The 22,549-nt window shown below is 52.7% G+C and overlaps 5 protein-coding genes across 5 annotated transcripts; 3 read left to right on the top strand and 2 right to left on the bottom strand.

Moving 5' to 3' along the window:
* Nucleotides 1-2,601, bottom strand: TRIREDRAFT_79990 (uncharacterized protein). The gene is made up of 2 exons (XM_006967267.1): nucleotides 1,484-2,601; nucleotides 1-1,435 (listed from the first exon to the last, which is right to left on the bottom strand). The coding sequence occupies exons 1-2, from the start codon at nucleotides 2,465-2,467 to the stop codon at nucleotides 377-379; spliced, it is 2,043 nt and encodes a 680-aa protein (XP_006967329.1). The 5' UTR covers nucleotides 2,468-2,601; the 3' UTR covers nucleotides 1-376.
* A 6,623-nt stretch (nucleotides 2,602-9,224) lies between these two features.
* Nucleotides 9,225-11,281, bottom strand: TRIREDRAFT_79993 (uncharacterized protein). Its single transcript, XM_006967268.1, has 5 exons — nucleotides 11,196-11,281; nucleotides 11,111-11,128; nucleotides 11,004-11,052; nucleotides 9,832-10,948; nucleotides 9,225-9,769 (listed from the first exon to the last, which is right to left on the bottom strand). The coding sequence occupies exons 1-5, from the start codon at nucleotides 11,203-11,205 to the stop codon at nucleotides 9,308-9,310; spliced, it is 1,656 nt and encodes a 551-aa protein (XP_006967330.1). The 5' UTR covers nucleotides 11,206-11,281; the 3' UTR covers nucleotides 9,225-9,307.
* A 652-nt stretch (nucleotides 11,282-11,933) lies between these two features.
* On the top strand, nucleotides 11,934-14,519 carry TRIREDRAFT_65530 (uncharacterized protein; the record flags this gene model as incomplete). The annotated part of the gene is made up of 4 exons (XM_006967174.1): nucleotides 11,934-12,281; nucleotides 12,366-12,999; nucleotides 13,070-13,252; nucleotides 13,312-14,519. 4 exons carry the CDS (start codon nucleotides 11,934-11,936, stop codon nucleotides 14,517-14,519), a joined length of 2,373 nt encoding a protein of 790 aa, XP_006967236.1.
* Nucleotides 14,520-15,782: 1,263 nt separating this feature from the next.
* On the top strand, nucleotides 15,783-18,462 carry bip1 (uncharacterized protein). The gene is made up of 5 exons (XM_006967175.1): nucleotides 15,783-16,184; nucleotides 16,270-16,454; nucleotides 16,519-16,759; nucleotides 16,821-18,068; nucleotides 18,131-18,462. The coding sequence occupies exons 1-5, from the start codon at nucleotides 16,044-16,046 to the stop codon at nucleotides 18,308-18,310; spliced, it is 1,995 nt and encodes a 664-aa protein (XP_006967237.1). The 5' UTR covers nucleotides 15,783-16,043; the 3' UTR covers nucleotides 18,311-18,462.
* A 2,991-nt stretch (nucleotides 18,463-21,453) lies between these two features.
* Nucleotides 21,454-22,528, top strand: TRIREDRAFT_65695 (uncharacterized protein; the record flags this gene model as incomplete). Its single annotated transcript, XM_006967176.1, has 4 exons — nucleotides 21,454-21,624; nucleotides 21,721-22,017; nucleotides 22,159-22,299; nucleotides 22,406-22,528. Coding segments are annotated over 4 exons (732 nt in total), but the record flags the coding sequence as incomplete, so codon positions are not given.
* Between the last annotated feature and the right edge of the window lie 21 nt (nucleotides 22,529-22,549).

Raw genomic sequence — 22,549 nt, forward strand, 5'->3', positions numbered from 1 at the left:
TTTTTAATTTTTGAATTTACATGTATTCTTCATTTCTCGACCTTGATATAATACAGGGCTGTTATGATCTATTCGCCTCACATGTTCCCTGGCTCCTTGTATTGAAGTTGGATGCTATCACTTACGAGGCATGAGGAAAAAGGGTGCCCAGATCTGGAAGATGATGCAAGTTTTGTAAAGTGATAACCACCAGTCTCTTTCATGTGCCCCTTTTGGAGGGTCGGGACAGACGAAGAGTGTGAACAACTTCCAGCGTGCGCCAATGCATTGGCTACAACAACTGCGTAAACATTCGTCTCGCAAGCATCATTCACGCAAAGACCCCCCCAACGCCCACCTCTTCTCAGCTCACCCGTCCCCCCCCATTGCAACGCCCTCAATCCTTCTTCGCCGCCGACCCCCCAATCCTCTTATACTTCCTCGTATCATTCCTCCTCATCGTCGTCTTGTCCCTATTGCCCTTGCCGCCCTCCCAGAATCCCTTCCCCCTCCTCCCAATCACGCTCCGGCCGCAGAAGCGACACGCCTCCACGGCGTAGTTCTGCTCGCGGCTGCAGAAGCCGCAAATCATCCTGTTCGCCCACTCGTTGATGTGGTCCTCGGCCTGGTCGTGGCACTTGTCGCACTTGTACACGCGGTTGCAACACGAGAACCGGAACCACCGGTACGACTTGCGGTAGTGGGAGCAGGTGCCCCGATCCGGGAGTTGGTCGCCCGCATGCAAACCGAGCTTCTCCTGCTTCCGCCGGGGGCCAACGGAGGGCGGCGGAAGCGTTCCGGGGGAGACAAAGAGAAACTTGACTTCGGGGATCTTGAAGGTGAACTTGCTGTGACAGTCGCGGCAGACGTTGGTCGTAGTCTCGCCCCTGACGGAAACGAGTCCTTGGCTGGGGGTCGAGCACTTGGCGCACGTAGGCACAAAAGTACTCGGCAGCATATCTGCCACTTTGCACCCGGAGAGATCTATGAACCCGGCTCTTGTCGAGTTCTGATGGACAAGCTGTTGGTTGAACTTGGCCGTCAGGGTCGTCGCGCACTTCTTGCAGCTCGACGTCTTTTCGACACCTGGTTTGAGTCCTGTCATGTCATTGAGTGTCTTGCAGCGCTCACATTTGACGCTTAGACTCAGTATGGACACTTGTAGAAGCTCGATGCTGTGAAGTTCAATGTTGGGAAACGACATCATGGTACCGTGTTCAATCGCATCATTTGTTGAGGCCACTCTCGCGCCATCGTCCCCATGCTCTAGCACGGCACCTCCGTCTTCTGCATCGTCCGAGTCCGAGTAGCTATCTTCTTCTGATTCGCCATCTTCGTGGACGATCCATTCAGGTGGCCGAGGAATGACCTGGATATGCCCCTTGCCCTTATCGAGCGGCTGAGATGGGCCAGCCGAGACATCCCTAGAGACTTGCGACGACACCTGCTGTTGAGGCTGCTGCTCCCGGGCTGCTGCGGCTGCCTTCTCCTTTTCGGCCTTGACAGCCAGTTCGTGCGCCTGCTTTGCGAGGTTATGGAGGTTTTGAGCCAAGTAGTTGACGTGGCTCATGAGTGTCATTTGCTTCTGCTCCGCGGCCTTTTCCGCAAAGAGCTCCTCGATGGGCTCCGCGTCCTCGGCGTTTGCTTCGTTCAGCTGCACTCGCAGCTGCTGAAGCGGATACAACAGCGGCACGATGAGGTGGATGCTGTTCACCGAATGTAACCCAGAGGGAAGCTCCCCGCGACGTTTCGGCTCGATTGGCAGCGTAAAGATGACACCGTCCGCCGACCTGCGAAACTGTGGCATCCTGCCCATCCTCGCCTCGAGCTGCCGAATTTCCTGGGCTCGTCTTGCTTTTGCCTCTGCGATCTGCTCTCTCGAATATGATGGTTCTGGTACATATCGCCTTTTGGGAGGGCTGGGGGCAACCTGTTCTTGGACTGTAGGAGGCTCAACCGCAGCAGACTGTTTCTGTTCTGCTGCCTGATCGAGGTGCCTCGTGTCTTTGAACGATACCAATTTGATCGTTTCAACCTTCTGCTCCGACAGGAATCGTTCCAGATTCCTATCCAAAGCATAGACCAGTGCCAAAAGAGTCGACCCCTTCTTCTCCTCGGCAAGTCTATCCCAGCCCCTCTCGATGTTAATGCTGAACCCCTTGGGAATGTCCTTATTCCTGACGAGCAGCACCGGCCTTTCCTCCGGATAGTCCTCGGGGACACGGACATCGCAGTCCAGGTACGGCAGCTCAAAGGGGAAATCCGGGTCCGAGGGCTTGAGCTTGAATACCAACGACGTCTCCCCGGCAGCGGTTGTAGATTCCTTGGGTGAGAATCTCCTCTTGAGCTGCTCAATCTGGTAGCCTCGCGGATCCTGAAGCTGGGCTTCCGGCACCGGCTTGGGGACGACTCGCGAACCAGGGGTATCTGTAACGGCTTGTCTGCGGTCCAGAGGGGAGCCGTCTGGCTGTGTCTTGAGAGAAATCATGGCTGATGATGTCGAATCAGAAGAGTCGAATATGACAGGGATTTTGACGGTTGGATCGTCACGTCTGTGACGAATGTTGTGTACAGATGACGAGAAGCCGAGAGAAGGAAAGGAAGCCACAACGCCACCAAGAAGGAATATTACAATACAACAGGCTAAATCCCGAGGCTCTGCTATGTTTTTCTGATTGTACAAAGATGATGACGACAGGGCAAAAGCTCGAGATTTCTGTCTCTATTTGAGTCGGCACTTGATGCCTTGATAGGAGGCAAATGGACTGGAAGAATGAGGCGAGATCCAGAAGCTCGAGTGGGGCTGAGCTGCCGAGGTTTTAGTGGAGCGAGTGACTGCTCCAGCTCTTGTCTTCAGTGAGTCACTCAGTGGCTCACGGTTGGGCAATCGATCAGGTACATGTACATCACTAACAGAATGCGGCTTACTATGCCTGCTGTTTGAGATAGGGAGTAACAGTTACGGCATCCCCATGCTTGCCAGCTACCTAGGTAAGTTTCTAAGGTATGGATCTTTTCATCTGAAGACATCTGCTCTCATATTACATTGTGTGCATGGTCATCGTCTAGAGTCATACAAAACCCCATGAGTCACTTGAATATAGCTTGTTGAAGCAATCTCCCCTGAGCGAACTCATCAATGCCCTACGATAGATAGTAGTCCCTTTGAAGTTATCTCGGATGTCATTTGTTCCGAGTGCAAAGTAATACGCCTTGATGCATTGTCACACCCGACGGCACCTGTAGGCTGGCCATCATAGGATAGGAGGATCCAGACGCTCCATCTTCTCAAGCATCTCATCGGTGGTATTATATGCCCTGACAGAATAGGGAGGCGTTTACAATCGCTGCATCTGCTGCAAAGCGAGTGGCATATGCCACAACCACATCAACACGCCACCTGAGCACGCTGATCGCTCTCATTGGCAGTAAAACCAGCTTCGATGAGAGGGCACCTTCAAACCTGCCTTGCTGTCCCCAGGGCTCTGGTTGGCTGATTCCAAAGGCTGCCTACGCATGCCCATGTAAGGTAGTCATATCACACGATGCTGGATCGCTGCTCGTATCGGCAACAGACGTGCATGGTCAGCCTACCTCGTGCAGCTCATTCTCCTCACTCTTCCCTCATCTCAAGCATCAACACGCAACCCTCTCCCTCGACACATCCAATGACGAGACGGCTCTCAGTACCCAGCTAGGCAGGCAGCGCGCCCAACCCAGATTCGCAGTCGCATGGGCGTATTATTCCACCTGCTTGCCTGCCTGCCTGCCTACAGTATGTATGTACATGTAAACCATTGGCCCGTAGAGGAGGCATATGCATGCTCGTTCAGGCGAATTGCAGCCGGTAGAGCTGCGTCTGCGAGACATGGGCATCCTTCGTGCGGTGGTAAAAAGCTAGCAATCAGAAAAAACTAAGAATGGCTCCCGTGATATTAAATCTTTTACTTTTCTCTTTTTCTTTTCTTTTCTTTTCTTTTCTTTTTTATTTCCTTTTTCTCGTCCCACACTACCCGTTTATCCGGGGAAGACGATGCAATGATCCTATTTGCCTGATCGTGCGTGACCTTGCCGACAGAATGACTGACGGACGGACGGCAGAGCCCGTCTGCCTTTGGAGGAGGATATGCAGCTCGTGCCGAATTCGATGTCTGCATAGCAGATTCTTGCCTACTCGAACACCTGGGTGGGCTTAATCGAGAAGAGGAGGCGACAAGAGGCCGCCCAATACGGAATCAAAGTCGGGGAAGTAGGGAATTAACAACAAACCCAAAATAAGAGGTAAAGTCGAATAAAGAGAAATAAATTCGAGATTAACAGCTGTGGCCGGGTCAGACACTGCGGAGGCCCTTATTCAGGCGTTATCGTGACAGATACTAGTAGTATTGAACATCATGATGCACCACATCACGTTGAACTGACTGCATCCATATACTGATACAGGTAGCTCCGGCAGTATGAGCCGGGGAGAAGCATGAGACAGCACGCAAAGCAGAAACATGGAGAGACACCCAACGGGCATAGAGGCGAGATTGAGACTGAGACATGAGACACACATACATACACGACAGGTAGGGAAGAGGCCATGTCGAGTTGCCGCCTGCTTGCCCACCGTGATCAAAACGACAACGCACACCCCCATCTGCAAGTCGGGGATGACAGCAAGCATTGATATCGCATCTGTATCGGGATCTCTTTTAGTAATACTTCTCCCATACCGCTTGGACAAGGCGAAGCGAGGAGTCAGGGTATAACGGAGTGGTGCGTGACACTGAAGCCACAGCTGTTTGTACGAGTCGGCCTCGTTGCACGGCCTCAGGATGGACCCCAAGACACGCACATGGGGCAATCCAATGGCCACGAAAAAAGCGAGGCCCCAGATTGAACAAGGGGAAGAAAAAAAGCATAGGAAAAATGTAAAAAAAAAAAAAAAAAAAAAAAAAAAAAATGAAAAATAAGTAAAATAATAACTATTAAAACATAAACAAATAAGCATTGACAAGCCAAAGCCAAGAATCAAAACAACGGAGAAAAACGCAAGGCCCTGGAAGAGGGAAAAGGGCACCAAAGAGAAGCAGAAGCAGAAGAGGGGGTGCAGCTTGCAGAAATGCTTGGTGCCGGAGTAATTTGTGCAGCTGTGGGCAAATGGCTCCATGTCCGTCGTGGAGGTGCTGCCAGCTCAGCAAGTGTCTGGCAGATGACCTGGAAGAGCGCGGGATGGCGGCTTCAATGCATCAGCGCCGTTGATTAGATGGAGATGTGAGGGGGGGTGGCGGTGAGAAGAGGAAGAGGAAGAGAGAGAGAGAGAGAGAGAGAGGCTCGATGGTAGTACTAGGTAGTAGTAGCTGTTCTGCTGCGTAGGGCAGGATTCGTCAGTGATGCTGGGAGGGGGGGTCTCCTTGCGCTGAAGCGCCGTGGGTGGCATTCCGTCTTGGGGGGACGCTATCGTGAGGTTGCAGAATGAGGGAGAGGAGTGAGCATGAATGAGCATGAGAGTAGTAGTAGTAAGAAAGAGAGCAAGACTGGTGGGAGAAGAATGCAGGCAGTGGGGGCTGGACACCACCCGCATGCACCGCAATATAAGAATAGATGCATCTCGCTATTATTGGCCCTATGGAAACAAGAATTTAAATAGATAAATAAGAATAAACAGAAAACATAAAAATTGATAATTTGAATTTATCTTCTCGCAGCTTTGGGTCCCCAGTCAATAATTCCTTCACCTTTTCCCCGCTGCCCTGGTCGTCCCATGTTTTTCACCCCTCGGCGCCGTTTGGGTACCGATCCAGAAGCTGCAAGGCTGCTTGCTTCCAGTCAAAGGATGCTCTTCCCCCCGGTTATTGATTGTTTCTCATCGAGGTTAGCAGTGCGAAGCTGTATCACTGGGCCGTCTTGAGATGCCCCGAGTAGGACCTGTGCGGCTTCAGACGACGACAAGGTAGCCCGAGTCGCTGCTGCTACCTACCGCACCACTTACACGCATCTCTCTCTCTCTTGTCTCTTTGTATCCCCTTACTTGGCACACCACTCGACCTCTTCCCGCTCTGATCCTGCAAGCCTCAAATTCCCCGGCTTCCTCTTCCGCTGCATCCCCAGCCAAAAGTGGCTGCTCTATCCAAGAGATCGAAGAGGTGGTGCACAGCCATGTCAGTCAGTCATTGACTTTCCACAACACACTCCCAGGCCCGTCCAACTCTCTCCATAGGAATCCCCGAAAAGCCCCCCCCTCCCTCCCTATATCGCGGGTCTCCGATCCCATCATGTTCCATCTCCCATAATTCCCCTTTCATCCTTTTCTGTTGGCCCGAAATGCCATCGGCCATGAGACTCGATTGCGTGAACAATACACCAGAAACGTCACAGTCAGGCAGAGAGCTCTTCTTCCTTCCCTCCCCCCCTCCTCGCGCCATCCAGCCAACGAGGATCAAAAGTCCGGTCGCGCATTTGGGTGTCAAAACCGGTTGCGTGGCTTGGATCACACGAAAAGACAGGCATCTGACGGGCTGCTTGTCCGATGTTCTCAATCTATGCAAGACGGAGCATGTGTTCCTGGCCACCTGAAGGGCCGCATGCTGCTGGGTAGCCCAACTTACATGTACATTAGCACACATGTGCGAGTATCCATATGGAGTGGTACATGCATGCCATCTCTTCGGTCCTTGGTCAAGCAAGACGCAGTTGCATACATATCTCCCTACAGACAGACAGACAGACAGACAGGCTCGCTTACTCCTTCGCTCATACAGTTCGGACACTGGACACACACTCGGACGAATGTACAGACAACACACACAGAGATCGGCCGCCTCAGCTACACAAGCGAAGAAGTCCAGTACAAGTATTACTCTCACACATCTCGCAAAGGGTACTAGTGAGAAGTTGCCGTGCCTAGTACTACGTTGTGTATTCTGTGCGAGGATATTCTCGATCTGGCAGTCTAGCTGGCAGTCTAGCGACCTGTACGAGGCTGGAAGCTGGCACGAAGCCACCCGGGCCGCCGTTCACTTACAGTAAACATGTCAATGCTCGCCATGAATCAGCACTGCACTCTACACAGAGTTGGCCGTGAGTAGATCAAATACCCTCATTATCAAGGAGCTCCTGCGCAAGCCGTGCATCGATAAGCCCTCCCACAGTACACGATGCCTTCACACACATCTCGGACACCACGTACATACTACCACCACCACCACTCCCTAAAACACCCCTATGAATGCCCGGATACAGCCTTGGCATCAATGCAAATTAAATGCATCTGCAGCATCCATTCATCCCGTGTGGCAGCAAAGCCAAGCATCAGCCCTTTCCCCCTTCCCTTCTTCCCCCCATGATAATGTTGTCACCACTTCTCTGCCCGGATGTCCACCAACCCGGTTCATGTTCAACTTCACCACATCAATCTTCCGTCATCGCCACCCGCAGCCCACCCCAGCCTTCTTTCTCTCTTTTTTACACCCCATGTGAAACCGTAAGCAAATGCAGAGAGAGAAAAACCATGCAAGGGGTACAGAAACAAGCTGCACGAACAGCAAAAAAACAAGGCAGCGTTCAACGTTCAACATACATACCTACTAGTACTTCTGCCACTCCTCTTGTTTTCTCCTTCACACGAGCCCCGGGAAAACACGCCCTCGCCCTCCGACTGGCCGAACCCGAAGTTCGATAATACGACGCCTCTGCACAGTACGCACTCAAGTATGAATCCCAGTCAAGCATCAAGTATGTATAAAACATGACCATCTCTTTCCCGTCATCCCACGCCAATGCAAATCCCCTCGAGCCACTGACCTCACGGATCACCGCCCCGTCACACCGATGTGCCCTCCCCCTATCACATCACACAGCAGCAGCAGCAGCGTCTTTTCACGTTTCATTAGAACCATCCACGTCACGCACCATGTGGTTGCACCAAGTACAAAAGCAACGCCTCTATGCCCTCCCATCTCGATTCCGTGTCACTGCAATTTTACCGTTTCAGCGCTTGGCAGCTTCCACCTTGCTTTGGAAATCAAGCTTTTTCCATGTTACTCTGAGCCGTGTGCTTTATCTTGTAAGACCACGCTTTGACACCTTGTCATCGGCCCGCATGCTGTAATACACACAGATATGTATGTACGTTGTAGTTGTCCATGACCACTCCATTCGACCTCACCGACTCTGTTCTCAGTAGCAAGAGGGAAAAAAAAAGGAAAAAAAAAAGTAGAATCTTTTTTTTTAAAAGCCTCTCGTCGCACAAATCCTGCGTCGTGCCTCTTTTGTTCAGGGATCTTTCCCTCACCGGCTGCATCAGCCGCAGCTGAGGATCCCCCAGCATCTACCTATCACTGTGAAGCAGAAAACAAGGCCTGCAACAAGAAGCAGCACTTATTAACGCGCAGCATTTTTGTGCGAGCAAGGACCAATAAGAACAGCAGACCTTCTTCAGACCGTAAGTTTCTAACTAATTATAGGTGAGGAAACAAAAGAAAGGTGACCGCAAAGGCTGTGGCTTGACCGACGTGTTCATGTTTGCTGTTTGAGGCGTCAAGCCCGGTTGATGCGCTGCTGCTTCCCCGTGACGAGGAGAGACATGTTGGGCTTTTTTATTTTTTTGGGGGGACTGTGTGATGAACTGTGATATTCGCCTTTCCAAAAAATTCTTAATAAAATTGTAATTGAATGGGGGTAAAACAGAAAATGAGATATTTGGCTACAGGGATATTGGCCAGACGTGCTCGGCGTCCTTGTTCAAAACGGTGGGCTAAACGGTGTCTCTTTCGGCTTCTGCTCCCTTGCAACGGACTGACGCTAGAAACCTCATGTTCATCATATGCACATTAACCTTGGATGAGTGTGTCTGCATGTTATGTAAAAAGGTTGACGCAATGATCCATCTCCATAACTGAGGTAGGTAAGGTAGCTCACGAATGTCCTCTCATAGCAATAGCAGCTCTTTAAACATGTACTACCTCTCGCTACTTGAATGGTCTCAAGGCAAAATCAATGAGCACCTCACAAGACATCGGTCACTTGTCACTTATTATAGGTAAGAGGAGAAACACGAGCTTGGGCACTATCGAACCATCTGAAATGTAAGATGTCGCTCTCGTCAAGCATCGCCCTTCATACAGCATCTGCGAGCAAAGTGTGCCGCGACTTCACCGCATCATAAAGTAGCACCAAATCGAGCATCACCCTCTTACAATCCATCAAGCTGACAGATTGCGCAAGTGTCTCATGAGATTTGTAGATTGCTTATATTATCACTCGCAGTGACGAGCAAATGGTCTCTATTTCACCAGCCAGGCTTTTGATATGCCACTCCCATCTATGTTCAGACATACACCCCTTAAAAGTCGTTTTCATCAGAGCCGGACACAATGACATTGTTAACCTTGAGAACCATGCGGCACAGCTGCGTCGCCAGCTGCAGCTGCTGCTTCTTGCTGATCAACGGATCAATGACAAACGCCGCCTTCATGTCGTTGTCGCCCCGTCCCATGCAGTCGACGCCGAGCTTGCCCCTGTTGTCCGGGCCCGCCTTGACCTGCTGACTCTTCACTTCCGCCAAGGTTGCGATGGAGTTGAGACCGCTGTTCTCAGCCAGGGCCATGGGGACGGCATCGAGGGCCTCGGCAAAGGCACGCATGGCGTACTGCTCCAAGCCGGGAGTCTTGCCAGCGGCATCCTCTACTGCCAGCGAACAGGCGATCTCGGCGGCACCACCTCCGTATACGACTCGGTTGTCCCTCACGAGGTTTCTTACGACGCAGAGAGCATCATGCAGAGAGCGCTTGGCCTCGTCGATGATCTGGATATTCCACGTTAGTGAGGGAAAGGGGGGAACGAAAAGACAATGGAACATCCTCATACCATCTTGTTGCTTCCTCGCACAAACACCGTTACAGCACGAGTGTTGGCACACTCCTCAATAACCAACATCTTCTCCCTTGTTGTTCCAAAGGTCATTTCTCTGACAATGCCGGCAGAACCCAGCTTCTCAGGCTTCAGATCCTCGAATCGAGGTACTATCCTGCCGTTGGTTGCAATGGCAATCAGCTCAATCTCTGGACCACCGACCCATCGCACAGCGGGCAGCTGGTTCTGGAGCAGGAGGTGGTTTGCCTCGTCATCGAAGCCCCACTGGCAGATGGCCAAGTTTGCGCCAGTGTCTTTGATCTGCTGGATCATCTCGACAAACTTCTCCTTCTCGTAGTTTTGCAGCTTCTTGAATTCTTCCACACTTGTAATGTCGAGGTGGTGCTTGGTCTTGGGCTTGGGGGGCTCGAACGCGCATGTCAGGATGGCAATCTTGGCATCCTTGACCTCTGAGGGCATCTGGGGGTGGGAGAAGTCCTTGTCGATGATGACACCCTTGACAAGGATGGTATCCTCGAGAGAGCCGCCGACCTTGCCGTCAACCTTGATCAGCTCGAAATCGACATCTTTCCGCTCCAGGTCGGCCACCGACAGGACGGCGTCCACGGCAATGTTGGCGAACTGATCGTGAGCCTTGGAGACAATCTTGCTTCCCAGACTCGTCCGTGCAACCTTGAGCAGGTTGGAGGTCTCCTCCTTTGTGAATTCGATGGTATCTGAGATCTTGTCCAGCTCGGCCACAGCAATGTCGCAGGCCTGGTCGTAGCCGTCGGCGATGCGGATAGGGTGGATGCCCTTGTCGATGAGGTCGGCGGCCTGCTCCAGGAGGGCACCGGCCAGGACAACGACGCCGGTCGTGCCGTCACCAATCTCCTCGTCCTGTGACTTGGAAAGCTCCACCAGCAGCTTAGCAACGTGGTTGCTCACTTCCATCTGCTGTAGAATCGTGGCGCCATCGTTCGTGACCGTGATATCGCCGTCGGGGGAGATGAGGATCTTGTCGAGACCGCGAGGGCCGAGTGACGTCTTGACGATGTTGGCGACTGTTCGGGCGGCGAGGATGTGTGACTTGACGGCTTCGTTGCCAAACTGGCGCTTCTTCTTCCCCTGACTAGACCGCTGTTAGACGACATCCAGCTGCACACACACAGCGCTTCAGAGCTTACTCTCTGACGACAATGAAGGGTCGGCCTTGCTCATCCTTCACCACCGCCGCTGCACGTCGAACATTAGCAGGCTACTCGTGCTCATCGTCAGCCCATCATCGCCTTACCGTTGGAAACATCTAGATCTATGTGGCGTGCGTGTTAGCTTGAATGCTTTCCCCCCTGAACATCGTTGGATTGATTCTCACGTACTCAGCGACATCTTGACTGGGGAGAACCTGTGGTGGAATTTATACAAACAAGAAGAGATCGATGATTCTCGGCACCAAAAGAACGAATCCCCGTAATCTGGCGACAGTGATAGCTTCAAGCTTCCCACGATCGTGCCCAAATTTTTTGACCATTTGGGGGGAGAGGATGCCTACAACTGCCACCACAAAGGGTGCGGGACACGGACTAAGAAAAGTCCGCCCGCCGGCCACCCCGCCATAGTATCAAGCTTCTGCTGAAGATGCCCCTCCATGGCCGGAGCTGGATGGCTTATGTAAGGCCGGATGCAGCATGTTGCCCCTCCGATGATGAAACTGAAGCTCTACCTTACCTTGATGATTCTAGCTTCAAAGCATACTCGTGAAGCCTCAAACTTGTCTTTCTCCCACAAAGTTCCAAGTCCTCTTGCTCTTTCACAAGCTCGCTCTGCTCAGTCTATAAAAGCTGTCGACTCTTGCCCTTCTTCTTTGCCTTCTCCCTCACCTCGATCGCCTCTTGAGCGTGTGCTTGTTGGCAGGTCGCATTACAAGGCTAAAGAGCGTCTGCCTAAGTCAATGACTCAACGCCGAGCATTTCGTCACATCGGAATCAACAACTAGTGTCTCAAGATTGTCGAACGCCCTTTCCAACCGCTCCCTTTACATCCACAGCGGTCATTCACCCACTTTCAATATCCAGACTTGAACAGCGCTCGAATAACCTCTCATTCCCGCAGTCGCAATGGCGCCCCAGGACTATGACGACGACGACTTTGTCGACCAGTACGACGAAGACCTCGGAGAGGAAGAGGACGAGCTGAGCCCCGAAGACAAGATCGCAATGCAGAAAGGAACGGAAGAAGTGCGCAAGGCCCTTGGAGAAGAAGCGAGCAAGGTCACAGTTGCGCAAATACAAGAGGCGCTCTGGCATTACTACTACGACATCGACAAGTCCGTTGCCTACTTGACGAGGACATTCATTGCGCCACCTCCAAAGCCAGCACCAAAAGCAGCGCAGAAGCCGGCGCCGAAAAAGGCACCAGAAGGTAAGAATGGCGCGCTCTCTTTCTTTGCTAGCGGAGCTTCTTTTGTTCGATCCCTTGGAGAAGACGACGAATATACCCCCACCACCTACGACATCCCTCCGCTTGCACGCGCGTTCCCCATCCTAGAGAAGCCTCGGATCCCCCCAAACTTCTTCGACGACATGCCCTGGCTGAACATACCGCGGGATCGAGAAACCACATTCATTGAGCCGCCACGGCTTTGCGGCGGGCTCTTGGGAGGCACTGGCTCCGCTCCCAAGGTATCGAAGTTGCAAGCCCTAGCTGCCATGCGGAAGAGAAAGATTGAAGAGAAGAAGGCGCAAGAAAACCCCGATTCCTTAGAGGGCGAAGTGACAAAACTTGCGCTTTCTGATGCGAATCAAGAAAACACGGGCACCAAGTCGAAGATTCAGCGTCGCAACTCGAGCACAGATTCTTCTCCTCCACAGGAACAGCCACAGAAACAGGGGCAAAACATACCAACAGCCTCCACCGACAATTCTCTAGGGGAACGTGTGACCTTGCCAACTGCCACTGAGTCCAAAACCGACCACATCATACCTCAAGCGCCAAAGCCGGTCATGAGTCGGAGTCATGCTCCATCTGCATTCGCCCAGGCGCTTTTCGAATCAGATTCAGAGGCAGACCAGCGGCACAGGAGGGATGTCTTTGCAATGCCCTACACCCAATCATCTCTATTCGTTGCGTCGGTCTTCTCAGAGCCCAGCCCAGACGACATTGTGCTCGCAGCCCGGGCAAAAGGTTCGAATTTTGCGAAGGCGAAGTGATGGGCTAATTCTAATTCTCTATCCAGCGGGTAAGAAGACTCCAGCCACGCCAAAGACTCCCAAGAAGTCACAGAAGAACGAGGAAACATCAAAAGACGGCGCACTCGCGGGTGGTGTTGCAAACCTCAAGGTCACCGACAGCCCACCGCCTAAGAGCAAAGGCATCGATGTCATCAAGGAGTTTGAGCAGAGCGCTAGCAAGAAGCACGCAAGTTTCGTCGTCGTTGGTATGATTGCGCACTCCCCTCGTATTTGAGTATTCGATGTCACTGACCAAGTTACAAAGGCCACGTTGATGCTGGCAAGAGTACACTCATGGGCCGGCTTCTTTTGGAGCTCAAACTTGTGCAAGAGCGCACAGTGGACAAATACCGCCGGCAAGCCGAGAAGATGGGGAAGACGTCGTTTGCACTGGCATGGGTCTTTGATCAGAGAAGCGAGGAGAGAGACCGGGGTGTCACAATTGACATCGCCACGAACCATTTTGAAACCGACTCGACGAACTTTACCATTCTGGATGCCCCAGGTCATCGGGACTTTGTGCCCAATATGATCGCTGGTGCCAGTCAGGCTGATTTTGCCGTCTTGGTGATTGACGCCAGCACTGGAGCCTACGAAAAGGGGCTGAAGGGGCAGACCAAGGAGCATGTCTTGCTCCTGCGAAGCTTGGGCGTGCAGCGAATAGTCGTTGCCGTGAACAAGCTCGAGGCAGTCGGGTGGTCACAGGAGAGGTTCCAAGAAATATCAGAGGAAATCTCTGGCTTCTTGACCGGCCTCGGATTTCAAGAAAAGTCCATCAAGTTTATCCCCATCTCGGGACTGAATGGAGATAATATCGTCAAGAGGTCAGAGGACGAGGCTTGCAGTTGGTACACAGGGCCTACTTTGATAGAGGGCCTAGAGGCATCTGTACCATCTACCGTGCGATCTCTGCAGAAGCCTTTCCGGATGGCGATTTCAGAAATCTTCCGCTCGCAGCAAGGAACTACGACACTTGCCGGCCGCATCGACTCTGGCACGATTCAGGTGGGCGATGCTCTGTTGGTACAGCCTAGCGGGGAGTCGGCGCACGTCAGGTCCATCATGCTTGATACGGAGACCAGGGATTGGGCTGTAGCTGGTCAGAACGTGAGCATTGGCTTGGCGGGCATCGACCCCGTTCACGTCAAGGTTGGCGACATTGTCTGCCACACAAAGGATCCCATCAACGTTGGCGACACATTTACCATGAAGGCCATGGCATTCGCCCACCTGATGCCCATGCCGGTGGATCTCCACCGCGGCAGGCTTCACGCAGCAGGTCAGATCCAGTCAATAGCGGCTTTGCTCGACAAGGCCACGGGAGAGGTGATCAAGAAGAAGCCCAAGGTGGTGCAGCCAGGGTCAGTTGCTCGCGTTTTGATCAAATTGGACACCAAGGTGCCTTTGGAGGCCGGACAGCGGGTTGTGATCCGAACTGGAGGAGAAACCATTGCCGCTGGCTTGTTAGAATAAGTGTAGAAATGCTGCGTCTGTGGGAGACTACTGGTATACACTGGATGTCTGGATATTGGACGGCCCGTTTAAAAGAAGAGGTTAGAATGGCTAGAATGCTTCAGTATTAGTTCGAATGCTGATCCACGAGGTCCAATATCGCTATGCTTGTGAGGCTGCCATGGGTCTGAGTTCGTATTGCCGAATGAGGCAAGTGATTTATCTATACACGTACATACAGCACTAGAGAATGAATCATGACTCCGCTTCGTATGTAATACTTGTAGCTTGGCCGGCTGGTCGGGACACATCATGGCAATGCGACGCCTCAATGGCTACGTGTGCTTTTACCACAACAAAGATAGATGCACTGATTCTACTTGTTTCTCTCAAGACCGGCCGTGCTGGCAGAGACAGTAAGGCAAGAAATTGAGTGGCATCTTGAGCGCTTCAGCCTTGCCGTGGCAAAGCGCCGATACGTGGCACTTTGCCGCTTGAACCAACCGATATCCACCCGGATACCGGTTAAGGTGCCTATTGACAGCCTGGAAGTACCTGTGAGACAATGACGGCTAAGGACATCAACTACAATTGTAAGCATAATCCGCTCGGGCAAATATTAGAAAACGCCAACGTGTCCATAACGGTCGTGGGAGAGACCAGCTTCCTTTTCCGTTTGCCACAAGTCATCGATACGGATACAGCTTCATATGGTACGAGTACTTACGTGTACTTGACAGGGACTCCGTCAACAGCAAAGACTCAAGGCGAATCTGCTCCTGATGAAGAGGTAGCTCCGGGTCACGTTCCGGGCTGGAATAGCATCGTAACTTCCACCACGTTCCGTCACCCGCCCAGCGGCAAACGGGCAAATTTTAGTGCGGCGCAGAAGAAGAGGCCACTTCTCGCTTCTCCACGCTTCTTGTGCTCCCTGGGCCTGGAGGGGCAAAACGGGGACGAATCGTGGCTGTTGTAAGCGGCTCCGGGTGAACGAGTTAGGTAGGTGTCTCTGTTCCTAGCGGGCGACTCCATGGCTGCACCTTTGACGGCTGTGCTTGCTCGGTAGTTGATCGCACTGTATTTTGCGCAAATTTCCAGTGATTTGAGACAGTGCTAACCGTGCGAGATCGCCCGCCGCAAGACCCCTGTCACGTGGGGCTGCGTGTTCCGGGGCCTTCCACTGCCTGTCCCTCTTCTAGCGTTTAGCGACCCGTTGCCTCCAACAGACCTGAAATCTGGCCTTTTTGAGCCTTCTGGACACCTCAACTTTTTCTGGGGCGCTTCATAAAGTGGCCCATCGTCACCTCTCGGCTTCAACTCGAGTTTTTCCCTTTTTCCTTTTCTTCTTCTTCTTCAAACAAAGATACCCCCCCTCAACCCGGTGCAACCAGCCTGGTCCGAGGACAAAACACGATAGAGCTCGCTGCGTTGGATCGCTGCGCGTCTTCTCTTGTTCTCTCTCTCTTTTCTTCTCTGCAACGCTTATAACTCTTTTTGCGCGGGGCATCTGGGAAAACCGTTTCTTCACACATCTCTTCTTCCACAATGGCTCGTTCACGGAGCTCCCTGGCCCTCGGGCTGGGCCTGCTCTGCTGGATCACGCTGCTCTTCGCTCCTCTGGCGTTTGTCGGAAAGGCCAATGCCGCGAGCGACGACGCGGACAACTACGGCACTGTTATCGGAATTGTAAGTCGACTGACGGCAGCAACCCCGCCATTTTCTTGGTGTTGATGCTCAGGCAGCCCTGCTAACACGCTTCTCCTCCGCCCAGGATCTCGGAACTACCTACAGCTGCGTCGGTGTGATGCAGAAGGGCAAGGTTGAGATTCTCGTCAACGACCAGGGTAACCGAATCACTCCCTCCTACGTGGCCTTTACCGACGAGGAGCGTCTGGTTGGCGATTCCGCCAAGAACCAGGCCGCCGCCAACCCCACCAACACCGTCTACGATGTCAAGTCAGTTCTACCGCCCTGTTGGCTTCTATTGTATAAGTGGACAATTAGCTAACTGTTGTCACAGGCGATTGATTGGCCGCAAATTCGACGAGAAGGAGATCCAGGCCGACATCAAGCACTTCCCCTACAAGGTCATTGAGAAGAACGGCAAGCCCGTCGTCCAGGTCCAGGTCAACGGCCAGAAGAAGCAGTTCACTCCCGAGGAGATTTCTGCCATGATTCTTGGCAAGATGAAGGAGGTTGCCGAGTCGTACCTGGGCAAGAAGGTTACCCACGCCGTCGTCACCGTCCCTGCCTACTTCAACGTGAGTCTTTTCCCCGAAATTCCTCGAGGATTCCAAGAGCCATCTGCTAACAGCCCGATAGGACAACCAGCGACAGGCCACCAAGGACGCCGGTACCATTGCCGGCTTGAACGTTCTCCGAATCGTCAACGAACCCACCGCTGCCGCTATCGCCTATGGTCTGGACAAGACCGACGGTGAGCGCCAGATCATTGTCTACGATCTCGGTGGTGGTACCTTTGATGTTTCTCTCCTGTCCATTGACAATGGCGTCTTCGAGGTCTTGGCTACCGCCGGTGACACCCACCTTGGTGGTGAGGACTTTGACCAGCGCATTATCAACTACCTGGCCAAGGCCTACAACAAGAAGAACAACGTCGACATCTCCAAGGACCTCAAGGCCATGGGCAAGCTCAAGCGTGAAGCCGAAAAGGCCAAGCGTACCCTCTCTTCCCAGATGAGCACTCGTATCGAAATCGAGGCCTTCTTCGAGGGCAACGACTTCTCCGAGACTCTCACCCGGGCCAAGTTCGAGGAGCTCAACATGGACCTCTTCAAGAAGACCCTGAAGCCTGTCGAGCAGGTTCTCAAGGACGCCAACGTCAAGAAGAGCGAGGTTGACGACATCGTTCTGGTCGGCGGTTCCACCCGTATCCCCAAGGTTCAGTCTCTTATCGAGGAGTACTTTAACGGCAAGAAGGCTTCCAAGGGTATCAACCCCGACGAGGCTGTTGCTTTCGGTGCCGCCGTCCAGGCCGGTGTCCTTTCTGGTGAGGAAGGTACCGATGACATTGTTCTCATGGACGTCAACCCCCTGACTCTCGGTATCGAGACCACTGGCGGAGTCATGACCAAGCTCATTCCCCGCAACACCCCCATCCCCACTCGCAAGAGCCAGATCTTCTCGACTGCTGCCGATAACCAGCCCGTCGTCCTGATCCAGGTCTTCGAGGGTGAGCGTTCCATGACCAAGGACAACAACCTCCTGGGCAAGTTCGAGCTTACCGGCATTCCTCCTGCCCCCCGCGGTGTCCCCCAGATTGAGGTTTCCTTCGAGTTGGATGCCAACGGTATCCTCAAGGTCTCCGCTCACGACAAGGGCACCGGCAAGCAGGAGTCCATCACCATCACCAACGACAAGGGCCGTCTCACCCAGGAGGAGATTGACCGCATGGTTGCCGAGGCCGAGAAGTTCGCCGAGGAGGACAAGGCTACCCGTGAGCGCATCGAGGCCCGTAACGGTCTTGAGAACTACGCCTTCAGCCTGAAGAACCAGGTCAATGACGAGGAGGGCCTCGGCGGCAAGATTGACGAGGAGGACAAGGAGACTGTAAGTTGAAGCGATCCATCACTGCTTTCTGATGCGGACATGTCACACTAACACTTGACCAGATTCTTGACGCCGTCAAGGAGGCTACCGAGTGGCTCGAGGAGAACGGCGCCGACGCCACTACCGAGGACTTTGAGGAGCAGAAGGAGAAGCTGTCCAACGTCGCCTACCCCATCACCTCCAAGATGTACCAGGGTGCTGGTGGCTCCGAGGACGATGGCGACTTCCACGACGAATTGTAAAAAATTAAAAAAAGGGAAATTATTGATGCATAGATACTTATTAGAGGAACCAAAGAAGTTCCCAGGTGTTATCGTCGGTTATGACGCGGATGTGTTTTCAGTCTTGTAAAGTTCGAATGCAGCTCTGAGTGTAGTAGATGCATAAATGAATCTTGACCCAAAGAAAGACCTATTATCTGATGTCTCCTGTGTTTGAACTTGTTTGTTGTTCCCTCATGTTCCTCCCACGACTTGTATACGACTCGATTTGTAGGCCCGTATGAGTCTGGGTGGTGTATCGTGAGGCAAGCTATAAGACCACCAGGGCTACATGTGGTAAAAGTGTGTTATATCTGCCCCAGTACTTGACGCTATCGAACCGGCGACTTGTTTCTTCCATGTCGAAAAGCAGTGGATTGTCAATCTACCCGTCTCCTTTTCAAGGGGAGATGTTCGAAGCCTTGTGCAAACCATCAAGTCTCGTGCTACCTGGATTGCTACGATAACGGCTCGTCTTTCACCAGCAACTCTGATACAATGACTTTTACTCTCGCCTTGTTTTGTTCCAAAACTCATTTGTCAAATACTCATACTCCGGTTGTCATGATATCTGCGAGTTACACGGATGCCTGTGACAACCCACAAAGTTAAAGCAGGCCAGGTGTGTCTCGCAGCCGGCAAGTAGTGTTGCTCGCAGCTGGCAGACCAGGCCCATTGAATTTTCGTTGCGGCCAATCCAACAAAGCATGAGTCCATGCTGGGGGATTTTTTGGTCCGTCTGACAGTTGGCAGAGTAAGGGCAACTCTCTGCATCCATAAGTAGGTGGAGGAGAGGAGAGAAGAGGTGAGCACGTGAGCAGGGTGATGCTCTCTGAAGGCACTTCACTTGAGCCTTTGCAGTTGAAGGTCGTTTTCAAGATTGAAACGATCCTGCGAGTTCGCCATTATTCAGCCTTTCCTACATTTGACCCCGAAAAGATCAAAGTGTTGCTGAGATTACTAACTGTGGATTTTGAATTGCTCGAGATGCCTGAGATGCTGCTGGCTTCAGAGTTGACTCTGACAAAGGAGGAAACGCTTCGCGAAGCGATAGAGGAAGGAAGCCCGAATCTCGGAAACAGGGCCGAATTCCAAGTCGCGCCACGAGATGTGCCTTCGGCTGCAGCGGAGATGTCAGCCCCTCAAGCGGTACGTTTTACTTTCTGCTTCTCCTGTTTATAAGATACCTTGGTACCTTATGCGACCATACTCCTTCAAAGGTTTAGGTACTGACTTGAGTTGCTCCTGCAGGTCAGCCAGAGCGACGGTGTTGCCTTTGCGGAAGAACCTATCGGCGCGCCCCAGAACTCGACAGGCGAGCCTCTGGACTCGGCCTGTGAGCTTCAAAACTCCATCTGCGAATCCGAAGAGTCGCTCTTCGTTAAAGACGCCGACGCCATGGAAATCGACCTTCCTCTCCCCCCTCCCCCTCCAGCGCGAACCAAGCGCAAGCGAGCCCCCGTCGCCCCGATGGCCCCCGAGTCCCAACATGAAGGCGACGAAATGCCGGAGCACCTCGTCGCCGCCCTACAAGCCATGGTCAAGAACGCAGATCCAGAAGGTTTCCTCGCCAAGCAAGTCGACATCACGGCCCTCGTCCTCCGCCTCAAGCACCTGCAAGACCACCAGCCGCCCAAAGTATCCTTCACTCCCGTCATAGCAGCGTCTCGCCGCACGCGTCTCGAAGCAGCGCTCGAGGTGGTCAAGGCAGACTTCTGCGCCATTCCGCCCCTGAGCTGGGCGACGTACAGGAAGAAGCTGCTCAGGTTCAGCGAGACGGAGAGCGTCTCCAACATGTCCTTTGCGGAGCGCCTGTACAAGGTCACTGAGATTGTCTACATGCCCGAGGAGCTGGATGCCCTTCCCAAGGAGGACTTTAAGAGGCTGGAGGCCGTGGTGAGAATCTGTGCTACGGCTGCGCAGGCGTTGACGGTGGACGGGGAGGACAGTGCGGATGAGCTGGGAGAGAGGTGGGTGCGGGCGAAGATGAAGGATCTGGAGTTTTTCAAGAAGATGTTTGCTTCGATCAGGGGCACGTTTAGGGCTTCAATAGGAGTGGGGGTGGTTGTTGAGATGCCGTGGGAGAAGAAGAGTGAGCATGATGGCTCAGGTCAGTGAGTCTGATCTAGCTGGTCGGTGGTGGCCCCTTCAGTTAATGCTTTCGCCTTTGGAGCAAACATTCGAGGCTATTTCACAATGATATATCATAGCGAATGTTGATTATGAGGATACGTTGGGAAATGCTTCCGCCATGTAAGAGTGAAGCGTCGTTGTATGTTCTCAATTAGTATCTTACCAGGTACCTTACACTCGTCGTCTTTAGCTTATAGAAGCATCACGTGATAGCGCGGCACTCGTTCCCATCAAAGACGCGCTTCTCGCGACAGTGCATGACGCCATAGACCCAGCACTTGCCAAAGGGCGTTGGATATCCCAGGCATAGAATCTGTTTTTTCTTACATTTTGTTCATGCTGGCAACTGAGTTTGAAAAGAGGATTTCCACCGTTAAGATATCTCATCATGCCCGTTTCCAAGCAATCTGCTTCCAAAGAAGAAGCAGCCGGTACGCGACGGCGCTCCGGCCGCTTATCAAACACGCAAGTGAAGAGCAGCTACTTTGAAGGCTCCAGCGACGAAACCGAAGAGAAGCAGACTTCAAAAGTATCTAGGCGCAAGGGAGGTGCAAAAAGAGCCAGATACGCCGACGGCGAATCCGATCAAGAAAAGTACAAGGACGAGTCCGAGGAAGAAGCAGCACCGACACAGCCGAAGAAGAGATCCCGTGGACGACCTCCGAAAAAGGCCAGGGAGGAATCTGAGGAGGAGGACGACCAATACAATGATGCTCCTGACGATGATGACAAGGACGAGGACGAGGACGATGAGGATGAAGACGAAGATGAAGATGGTCCTAGAAAAGTCGAAATTATACCATTGGAAAAGCTACGAGATACAGGAGGCGTCTCGTATGAGGATCATAAACTGCATAAAAATACGATGCTGTTTCTGAAAGACTTGAAGGCGAACAACAAGAGGCCATGGCTTAAATGTACGTTGAAATGTTTTCGAAGCACATCCCGCCCTTGTCGGCACTCTTTGAAACTAATCCCGGTCATGATCGCCAGCCCACGACGGAGAATACAGAAGAGCCCTCAAAGACTGGCAGTCCTTTGTCGAAGCAACTACCCAAACCCTCATCGAAGTCGACGATACCATCCCAGAGCTACCCGCCAAGGACGTCATCTTTCGCATCCACCGCGACATTCGCTTCAGCAAAGACCCAACACCATACAAGGTATGTACTCTCTCTCCATCACCCCTCGCCTCATCCTCTCCCTCACAAGAAAGCCACTCCTCGATCCCAACTAACGGCTTAACACTCTTCGCGCAGCCTCACTTCTCCGCCGCCTGGTCCCGCACAGGCCGCAAGGGCCCTTACGCAGTGTACTACATCCACTGCGAGCCGAAGAAGAGCTTCATCGGCGGCGGCCTCTGGCACCCCGAAGCCGCACACCTCGCCAAGCTCCGGCAGAGCATCGACGAACGGCCTCGGCGATGGCGAAGAGCAATGGCCGACCCGCTCTTCAGGAAGACGTTTTTTCCTGCGCTGGAGAAGAAAGGGGTGGAGGACGTGGTCAAGGCCTTTGTGGGGAAGAATCAGGAGAATGCGCTGAAGAAGAAGCCGATGGTATGTGCTTTTGAGTCTCGCTCCCTTTTCCCCCAAAGGTCCTTTTATCCCGCTTCTGAGTTCTCGATATTTGCGTTCTTCTTCTTTGTTTCACTTTCTTGTTGAAAACGGTTGGGCTGATTTTGTCCAAACGAATGCCAGGGCTACGAAGTCACACACCGCGACATTGCGCTCCTCAAACTCCGCAACTTCACCGTCTTGACCCATCTCGACGACCAAGTCCTCTGCAGCGACAACGCACAGGCCAAACTCAAGGACGTCTTCAGCGGCCTATCCGGATTCGTATGTCTGCCTTGGTTTCTCCCCATCCCCCCCTGATCTTTTCTTATCAAATTGAGTCATCGTTCCGGAGTGCCCTTCGCATTCGATGCTGACTGCGACGCAACAGGTAACTTTTCTTAACAGCATTGTCATGCCTGATCCGAATCTCGATGACGACGAGAGCGATGACGAGGATGGCCAGGAGGGCGAGGAGCAGCATCGCAGTGAGGAGCCGGAAGACGAGGAGTAGATGCTGCAGCTCTGCTTCTGA

Source organism: Trichoderma reesei, assembly GCF_000167675.1.
Source record: "Trichoderma reesei QM6a unplaced genomic scaffold TRIREscaffold_16, whole genome shotgun sequence".
Taxonomy (NCBI): Eukaryota; Fungi; Ascomycota; class Sordariomycetes; order Hypocreales; family Hypocreaceae; genus Trichoderma; species Trichoderma reesei.